A 10,256-nucleotide genomic window follows, 5' to 3' on the forward strand; every position below is an offset into this window, starting at 1 on the left:
GAACATACTTATATTATTAATTATTAAAATAAATATATATGAACTATAAAACTTTTACTAATATATTTAGTTCAAATAATAGAAAGATAGAATACGTTTCAAATTTTATAAATTTTATAAAAAAAGGTGAAGTGTCAATTTTTGGTAAAATAATTGGTGAGTATCTAATATATTAAAATTACCATGTTGGCTTTTAAAATATAGAGGTGCGAGTTGTATGTGTTACTTTGATTTCAAGGTCTCTCAAAAAGATGTATCTTAAAATAAGAAACATAAAATTATTTTCTATATTAGTTTTGCTATAATGGAAGATTTTGTGTGTGTTCATAACGAAATTCTTGTTTGTCCACCCTTATTTAGAATATCAACGATCTTAATATGAATTCAAATATGTTTTTTATCTAAAAACTATAAATGGTTCCTAAACTCCTCTATTTAATGGACAACTTCTATTTTAACCGGAATACAATAATTTCACCAAATCTTTCTAGTAAAAAGTCAATTTGTTAATTAGTAAATAAGATGTTAGTATCTATAACGATCATGAGAAAGACAATTTCTTTAACTATCTGTGACATTCGGGCTTGATGACTTGTTGCATTTAGTAATGGTTTTGACAATAAATAGTTAGTGTGGTGCAAATAATTAATGGTGAGGGTGGTGTGTGGTTTACATCAATTTTAAATAACTTTAGCAACCAGGCAACGTTTTTTAAATTTCTCTCAGATTGGAAGTAATGATTCTTTTTTTTTAAGTTAAGTTTTAAGAATATATTAATCATGTTCACGGTTTTTAAAATTTTAAAATGTAAACATAGATAGCATGCATCATGGAAGTTATTGGTTTCCTTGCACAGTGTAACATGGGAAGATACTATAGAGTTTATGTGTCAATGCCAATAGACCAAATATTAGTCTTTTGGACTTGAATCGCCATCAATTACTAAACATTATTAGAGTAGAATGAGTGGAATTTCTAGATTGATTATATGACAGTTACGTCGATTGCGTTAAAGAAGGAGAATCGTAGAGGCTCCATTCTCCATCATCAACATCAAATACAAAGAAATTCTATAAACCAGTGTTTTGACACCCGACCCGTACATTGAACCGGACGATTTACCGAATTTCTAGATTATTGGGTCAACAGTAGATGAACCGCGGTTTAGTAAATGAATTAGTTTTATTATATAATAATATATTACCTGTGAAAATAAATATAGAAAAACTAAAGTTAACATTTTAAATGTTTTCAAACATAAAGTAATTGTTTGGATATCTATCTATTTTATGTTTATTTTTTTTTGAAAATACTTAACTTTATTTTCCATTTTTGTATTTTTATTTGACATACAAAATATTAAAAAATAGTTTAGAGTATTTTAAAAAATATGTAGCATAAGAGTTATGAAATCTAAAAAAAATCAAGATATAAAATTCATAATAAGTTAAACTTCCAATCCAAAATTAAAATATCATTATAATAAATGTCAATAACAAAAATAAACTAATACCTAATCACAATTAACATCAAAACACATTAAATAAAGTTGAGAAAAGATTTTAATTATTAAAAGGAGATGCCACATGGCATTTTTCCCCCAAAAGAGATAAAAAACTCAACTTTATTAGTATAGAAACTTAACAAAAATAACTGCAAAAGCTAATAAATGTATATACAGAGTTGCAAGAGAGTTAAGTGTATTGTGTAGTTGGATGTTGCAAGAGAGTTACTGATATAAAAGAAGAAGAGAGTTAATGATTTGTCTATATATTGAAGGTGGAGAAGTAGAACATTATTACAAACAAACAGTTCTCAGCCAATAAATTCCAACAGTTCTCAGCCAATAAATTCTGTCACCACTTCACATTGTATAACATTATTATTGTAAATAAACATTTCTCAGCCAAAGAATTATGTCGGTGAAAAATAAATAAATATATACTGCATATTGCACGTTTGAAGTTGCAAGTTGAAAGAGAGTTCTATATATGGGCGGTGGAGAAGCAAAAGACTAATATTATTCCAAACAAACGTTTCTCCGCCAATGAATTCTTTCCATGTATCAACTCAAACAAACAGCCCAGTCTCTTCCTCTTCATCCTCCTTTTCCGGTGAGACAACCACTGATTCCGGTGGAGAAGAGGAATGTCACAACCAAATCATTTATGAGCCGATGATTTCGCTAGGTGGATTTCGTGAAGGAGAAATCAATGGAAAACCATTTCATATCTTCAATTTCTTATCACAAACGGACACTCCAACCTCCTCCAGTGGAGCAGCCATTGATTCTGGCGACCAAGACTTCACTCCTGTTCAACCTCTTTTCGTCTGTCCTTCTTTTCGTAAAACTGCAGAATGGCGTGCTCTAACGCAGGAGAATCCTGATGGCAGTGACTTTTTACCGGTGGATGTTTTCCCTTATCCTTACTTCTTTAACAAGAGAAGCGGTGATCAACAATTTCGGTTTTTGATTGGCTCCAGCGTCTATCATCATACTTGTAAGCTCCCTCTGGTCCCTCTCTTTTGGTGCAACAATCAAGAGTGTATGCCAATATATAAGGAATTTCGTTGCGGTCTATGCCAAAGCTCAAAGCTCAGCACAGATTATTATTTATGTGCTACATGTTATCGAAAATTCCACAAAGAATGCATAGAGTCTCCACTTGAGATCAAACACCCTTCTTACCCTTTCCTTTCTCTCAAACTCTACCATCCTTCTGACAACAGTGTCGGCAAGTGGCCTTGCTTCTGTTGTCAAGAAGTCATCTTTCAAAAGCTTTATTATTGCCCTACCAACAAATTAATAATGCATCCAGTTTGTGCGATGAAGCCAATACCCATCGTTATTGACCACCCAAAAAGACATCTTCACCCTCTCACTTTTTTCCCTAAACAAAATTCCTTAGCGTGCGATGTTTGTGGCCTTGTCAAAGAGCATTTCCCCACGTACGTTTGTGCTCGGTGTGTCTTCGTAGTGCATAAAGATTGTATCTACCACCCGTATGTCATAAGGATATCTCGTCACCACCACCGTGTCTCCTTTACCTCCTCTCCTCCATCCAAAAAATTGTCTTGCGGTGTGTGTCGTCGAAAGGTCGACAACAGTTATGGAGCATACGCTTGCAACAAGTGTGATGATTATTTTGTTCATACAAAATGCGCATTGCGAAAAGACTTGTGGGATGGGAAAGAGCTAGAGGGAATACCTGAAGAACCTGAGATAGTTGTTGAGCCATTGGAGAGGATAAGTGATGGGGTAATACTCCATTTTTCTCATGATCATCGTCTGAAACTCGAGATCAGTGGAGCTTACGATGAAGAAAAGTTTTGTCAAGGGTGCAGCCTTCCAATCTACGAGGGTAGCTACTATTTGTGTATGGATCAATGCGACTTCATCCTCCACGAAGCGTGTGCCAATGCGCCTTGCAAAAAACAACATGCGATATATGCTCACTCGCTTACACTGAACGTTGGCAATATAAGATTTTGGGGTGACTTAGGTTACTTCTATTGCATGGCTTGTGGACGTTTAAGTACTGGTTTCACCTATGAGGATCCCAAGGATCGTAATGGTTTCAAATTAGACTTACGGTGTGCTTCGGTTTCTGAACCATTTCAGTATAAAGGCCATGAACATCCCCTGTTCTTAGCTTTAATGCCCGAAGAAGAAGAGTCAGCAATATGTCAAATCTGCCAAGAAGAGGGTGAAGAAATAGATAATCATGATATTCGAAAACTACTAACTTGCATCGAATGCAATTATATCATATGTTTTAGATGTGCTACTTTACCATACAAGGCAAGGTATAAGTATGATAACCATTTCCTCATATTTCGGAAAAAAGAAGAGGGGAATGATCATCATGGCTGGTGCGATATATGCGAAAGCAGAATAGTATATTCAAGAAAAGGAGGGTTCTATTCGTGCGATGACTATTGCTCCACCACTGTCCATGTTGATTGTCTGCTTGGGAAACACCCATACGTGAAACCTGGTCAGATGTTGTACATGCGGAGGGATCTTGTTATTCTTCACAACAAGACCATGTCTCGCCCAATTTGCCATGGTACAGAGCACCGTTGTCAAGATAAAGTAGTTTTCAAAAAGAAAAACATGACATTTTGTTCTTTACGTTGTACTTAATTAGAGATATATATAATATCATCCTCAGTCGTTTTTGCCAACTTATTCGTCTCAATGTCCACTACATAATCCTTTTTGTTCTTTATGCTTTCTAATCCTTTTTCGTTCTTTGGGGGTTAAAACGCTTTGTAATATTCCTCAAGAAGTGTAGTTTTTTATATAATATTTCTTTTCGTCGTTGATATACACTTTATATATCTTGGAGATGTTTACGTCACAAGGAATATATATATGGAAAGCTTCGAGAAACGTATCCTTGAATGGACATCGAAATTTTATGCCACAGAGAATGAAATACTATACATGCTGCAGTCTGAACTTCCTCCTGAGTACTTGAAGCATGCCGAGGTGCCTCGAATGCTCTCGTATAACCTTAAAATGGTTCCTTCTCCTTGTGATAGAGATAACATAATGGTGATTATTTGCAGGGAAGGTTGCATGAAGGAAATGAAAGATGCATGTTTTATTTATACGTATGTGCTTATAGGCAAATCATAGTCTGGTCAATGGGCTTGGCAAATTTGACATTTCTGGATTTTTAGATCTTTACTGATACATTTTATCCAGATACTAAATACAGCTCCTACATTATCAATTCAGATGTGTACTATAACTATTAGGCACTAATCTATTTTAGAAGTGAAAGTTAAAATGATGAATAAAAAAAAATTATAACTCTATAAATAGAATGAATTCATATTTTATTTTATTATAGAGTTAAAAAAAAGGGTGATGTTGAAATGCCACAATAATCACAATGGACTTTAAAGCATTGTACGCCAATATGGGCCTTTTGAAGAAAGGCCTGTCACATCCAGCCTGAAATATTGACTCAGTAAGCCAACAAGCAAGCTTTCAATATGGAGTTCTTCTCCTCTCTCCGACGTTATTACCTGCGTTTCTCGCAGCGGCTTCCTCCAGTTTCCTTATCCCCCTCTCAGACCTCCCTCTCTTCTCCCACTCCACTGAACTCTCAACATTCTTCTGTGGATTAACCCTCAGGATCTTTAAGGGTGTACGTGGTATGTTTAGCACACCAAATGTTCGATGCTATGCCTCAATGAACTTATTGTACCCTAATCCTCTTCTCATTTGATTTCAAGAGAATCTGTTTATTCTAGTTGTTCGGACCGATCGTGAATCATACGCTACGTACCATGTTATTACATACTCATACAACAAGTATGTGTTGTCTTTATATTTGATGTTATTACATACTCTGATACAGTTTATGTCTCCAAATGCTGGTTGAGAGTCTTTTCAAATCTCTCGGACATTACCTCAGCCGCGGTCGTTTACATGACGCCTTCAAAACATTTTCTCTCCTTCGTCTTCAGCCTTCTTCAGGCGACGACCTCGTTTTGCAGTCCGCAGCTTCTCTTTTATCCGCTTGCGTCGAAGTTCGTTCATTTTCTTCAGGCCTGCAGATTCATTCTCTTTGTGTTTCCTCCGGTGTTGAATATGACCCTGCTTTAGTCCCAAAGCTAGTTACTTTTTACTCTGTCTTTAACTTCCACAGCGAAGCTAGGTCAATCAATGAGAACTCAGGCGTTTTGCATCCTTTGCCTTGGAATGTACTCATCTGTTCCTATGCCAAGAACGAGCTTTACGAGGAGGCTATTGCTGCTTACAAGAGAATGGTGAGCAAGGGAATCAGACCCGATGCTTTCACTTATCCTTCTGTTCTTAAGGCATGTGGTGAAACATTAGATTTTGCGTCTGGAAGGGTGGTTCATGGATCCATTGAGGTTAGCTCTCACAATTGCAGCGTGTATGTCTGCAATGCGTTGATCTCTATGTATAAAAGGTTTGGAAACGTGGGTGTTGCTAGGAGGTTGTTTGATAGGATGTCTGAAAGAGATGCTGTCTCGTGGAATGCAGTGATAAGCTGTTATGCAACGGAAGGCATGTGGAGTGAAGCGTTTGAGCTTTTCGATCAGATGTGGGTTTCAGGTGTAGAAGTCAGTGTCATAACTTGGAATATTGTTTCTGGAGGTTGTTTGCAAACAGGGAACTATGCAGGAGCTTTGGGTTTGGTCTCTAGGATGAGAAGTTTCCCCACGGGGGTAGATCACGTGGCTGTGATTATTGGTTTGAAGGCTTGCTCTCTCTTAGGGGCAAGACGGCTGGGGAAAGAGATACACTGCCTTGCGATTCGCTGTTCTTACGATGGGATTGACAACGTTCGAAACACGTTGATCACAATGTACTCGAAATGCGACGACCTTATGCACGCCTTGATAGTGTTTCAACAGATTGAGGACAAGAGTTTGAGTACTTGGAACTCTATCATTTCCGGTTATGCTCAAGCGAACAGATCAGAAGAAGCTTCTTACCTTCTCAGGGAGATGATGATCCATGGCCTGCAGCCGAATTCCATTACGCTTGCAAGCATTCTCCCTCTTTGTGCTCGGGTTGCAAACTTACAACACGGTAGAGAGTTTCATTGCTACATCCTGAGGCGCCAGTGCTTCAAGGACTATACAATGCTGTGGAACTCCCTTGTCGATGTTTATGCAAAATCAGGAGAAATTGTAGCCGCAAAGCGAGTATCTGATTCGATGAAGGAAAGAGACGAAGTAACATACACTTCCTTGATAGATGGATATGGAAATCAAGGTGAAGGACGAGTTGCATTGTCCCTGTTCAACGAGATGATCATATCCGGTATTAAACCTGACAATGTAACCATGGTTGCAGTTCTGTCGGCTTGCAGTCATTCCAAGTTAGTCCATGAAGGTCAAAGACTGTTTACAAAAATGCAGTGTGAGTATGGAATACGTCCTTGTCTTCAACACTTTTCTTGTATGGTTGATCTCTATGGCAGAGCAGGTCTCCTGGGGGAAGCCAGAGATGTAATTCAAAGAATGCCATATGAGCCGTCCAGTGCCATGTGGGCTACTCTACTGAACGCTTGCCATATCTACGGGAACACAGAGATTGGTGAATGGGCGGCAGAGAAGCTTCTGGAGATGAAGCCTGAGAATCCGGGATACTATGTGCTGATTGCAAATATGTACGCAGCTGCTGGTTCTTGGAGGAAGCTTGCTGAAGTGAGGACTTTCATGAGGGACTTGGGTGTGAAAAAGGCTCCTGGGAGTGCTTGGATCGACATAGGTTCCGGGTTTTCGCTGTTCTCGGTGGGGGACGCATCAAGCCCTCGAGCTTTTGAGACATATCCTCTGTTAGATGGTCTGAATCAGCTGATGAAAGACGCTGGTGGTTACTCCATCAGTGAGGTGCAGAGTTTAGATGAAGAACTTCTTCAAGAAGTAGGATGAAAATGATGGAGGATAAATCATGGACGTTAATGGTGGCGTTGAAGCTGGAGACAGCTTCAGACGCTAATGTCAGAGCCGTTTAGGACACAATCTCCTTGGCCTGTCTCCAGCTGCTTTTGCAAACGGACTACAAGATTCGAACAGTTGCCACCGTGAACGAGTGACGGTTGTTGGTTTGAAGACTTTGTTTCCGAGGAAGGAGGAAGATCGTGGAGCCAGACAAGAGACGGAGATCCCAAAGAAGAGATGAGAGAAGCAGCGAAGCTCATTGTCGTTTTGGGTGGCTCATTTGGGTTTTGATCATTTGTGTTTTTCTTTTCTCTCAACACTAACACTTTGGCAAGCATATAATGTAATGACCAATATTCTACGAGAACACTAGTTTTACATGTTACTAAATCGATTATCAACATTGCTCACTCTTCTAATTTATTTCAGTTGTTTTCGTTTACAGTAACATTTAAATTTGTGCATGGCACAAGTACTACGAACATACCAACTTAATGGTATATAAAAGAAAATTGTAGATGAAGATCAAGCAGATTATATTCGTTGGCAGTTTTATTTTGTAAGAAGTTATCAAGCAAGCCGCATCGTAATTCCATCAGAAACGATCAGCAAGTTGTGGAAATTTCCGGAGCAGCCAGGCAACTCCTTTGACAGCAGCCTAGCACACAAAATGGAAAAGATGTTTGAATCTACATTAGCTTTGCAATTCTCCAAATGCATGAACGCAATTTGAAATGAATAGTAGAAGCTCATATTACAATAACACTTTCTCCTGGTTTAATTGCAGGCTCGACGCAGTCCCTTACATATCTGCAAACACAACCACACAAGACAAAATGATATTAGTACTACTGTCATTTGGCTGTGATGCAGTAGCAAAGTTATGTACTAGAAAAGAGTGCTTACACAATTTGTTTCTTGCCATCAATAACCTCTAACCGGTAAAAGCTGCAACTTCTGCTAAATGGAAATTTTTTTCCCTTCCATTCTGTCAAAAAAAATCCATCTTATGATTGTTAGAATATTATGATCTTATAAAATCACATTCGGTCACCATTTAAAGTCGTAAATATTTTAAAATTTTTGTTAAGGAATGATTTTTTTTTAACTATTCTCAGGGCCGGTCATGTGTCAAGCCTAACTAAATATTCGCCTTAAGCCCCCAAAATTTTTGAAATTTTTTATATGGATATAAGTCGTAAAATTTGTAAAAAAAAAATTCTAGGCCTCCAAAATTTTAAATTCTCTCTTTACTTGTCTTCAGTCTCCCCAAAATTTCAAGTCGTAAATATTTTAAAATTTTTGTTAAGGAATGATTTTTTTTTAACTATTCTCAGAGCCGGTCATGTGTCAAGCCTAACGAAATATTCGTCTTAAACCCCCAAAATTTTTGAAATTTTTTATATGGATATAAATCGTAAAATTTGTAAAAAAAAAATTCTAGACCTTCAAAATTTTAAATTCTCTCTTTACTTATCTTCGGCCTCCCCAAAATTTCAAGGCCGGTCCTAAAGGGCCGGTCCTAACTATTCACTAAAAACAAAAAGAACCACAAACTAAACATAAATAATTGGAATTAAATCTAAAAATAAGGATAACAGTCTACCCTTGCACGTTTTTGACATTTCTGGATCCTAAATATGAGATTAATCGTTTGTCGCCTAAGGTCCAACGATAACATATTTGATGTGTTAGTCTTAATTATATTCTTACTACAACTGAATTTAAAAACATTTTCCACGGTTAAGATTTGGATCGTGGAAGCTCACCTAGATGCCATGAAACTCCAACAGCTGAGGAGTCCTCTTTCGAAATGTCATCTATCACGAACTGCATGTCCGTACTTGTCGCTTCAATGAACTTTCCGAAAAACTCTAGAATTGCCTGTCATGGTTTGATCAAGAACATCAGCTTTAAGTAACGTTTTTTTTTTTAAATTAGTAAAAAGAATATACTCACCGTTCGGCCAACGAAGGGAGATGAGAAAATGAGATCTTCGTAGACGCAGTCCTTAGCAATGAGGTCTCTAGCCGAGGATAAATCATTGCCGTTAATAGCGGTGTAGAAGCTGGAGACGATCTCAAAAGCAGGCGTACTTTTGGGAACAACGTTGTTGGCTCGCGACGACGGCAATGCAGCTTTGGTATCAGGAACATAGGATGTGGACAATTGTCGCCGTGAAAGTACGGTTCTTCTTGGTGTAACCACTTTGGTTCCGAGGGGAGAGGAAGACCTCAAAGAAGAGATGAGAGAAGTAGTGACGTTCATCGTTGTTTACTTGATGTCTTTGTTTTGGTGGTCATTCTCATATATATTAAGAACTTAGTAGTATTCAGTATTCACTTATGTCATCTCTCTACATCTAAAAATCAACATAAGGCGGCTTAAACATGGAGAATTGTGGAATTTTCTTATAACAAATTTGAATTGTATTCGTCACATAGGTAAAAAATAGTTGTACATGATTTATTAAGTAATTTTTCCACTAATTGCTCTTTTTCTTTACATATCTATGGAGAATTGTTGAATTTTCTTATAATAATTTTGAATAATATAACTAGTAAAAAGTTTCTAAAAAGTTATAGAGAATTGTTGAATTTTCTTATAACAATTTTGAATTTGATTCGTTACGTGGAAGTTTTAGTAATCAATATTATTTTTAATAAAAAGGTTTAACTATTAAAATGTCAGGTTTATAATTTAGTGTTAGAGTTTGAGATTTTGGATTTAAAGTATAACTGAAATCACATTGAAATAATCAGAAGAAAATCATATAGAATAAAAGAGAGAACAAAAAAAAAATATGAAACTTTTCATTT

The 10,256-nt window shown here is 37.0% G+C and overlaps 3 protein-coding genes across 3 annotated transcripts; 2 read left to right on the forward strand and 1 right to left on the reverse strand.

Moving 5' to 3' along the window:
- The first annotated feature begins 2,013 nt into the window (after positions 1 to 2,013).
- Positions 2,014 to 4,327, forward strand: LOC108831120 (uncharacterized). Its single transcript, XM_018604686.2, has one exon. It carries the CDS (start codon positions 2,048 to 2,050, stop codon positions 4,145 to 4,147), a length of 2,100 nt encoding a protein of 699 aa, XP_018460188.1. The 5' UTR covers positions 2,014 to 2,047; the 3' UTR covers positions 4,148 to 4,327.
- A 639-nt stretch (positions 4,328 to 4,966) lies between these two features.
- LOC108831123 (pentatricopeptide repeat-containing protein At1g71490) lies at positions 4,967 to 7,954 on the forward strand. The gene has a single exon (XM_056997978.1). The coding sequence runs from the start codon at positions 5,389 to 5,391 to the stop codon at positions 7,426 to 7,428; it is 2,040 nt and encodes a 679-aa protein (XP_056853958.1). The 5' UTR covers positions 4,967 to 5,388; the 3' UTR covers positions 7,429 to 7,954.
- Positions 7,955 to 8,032: 78 nt separating this feature from the next.
- Positions 8,033 to 9,705, reverse strand: LOC108831113 (uncharacterized). Its single transcript, XM_018604681.2, has 5 exons — positions 9,397 to 9,705; positions 9,207 to 9,321; positions 8,344 to 8,425; positions 8,196 to 8,247; positions 8,033 to 8,095 (listed from the first exon to the last, which is right to left on the reverse strand). The coding sequence occupies exons 1-5, from the start codon at positions 9,703 to 9,705 to the stop codon at positions 8,033 to 8,035; spliced, it is 621 nt and encodes a 206-aa protein (XP_018460183.1).
- Between the last annotated feature and the right edge of the window lie 551 nt (positions 9,706 to 10,256).

Source organism: Raphanus sativus, unplaced genomic scaffold (genome assembly GCF_000801105.2).
Source record: "Raphanus sativus cultivar WK10039 unplaced genomic scaffold, ASM80110v3 Scaffold0916, whole genome shotgun sequence".
NCBI lineage: Eukaryota > Viridiplantae > Streptophyta > Magnoliopsida > Brassicales > Brassicaceae > Raphanus > Raphanus sativus.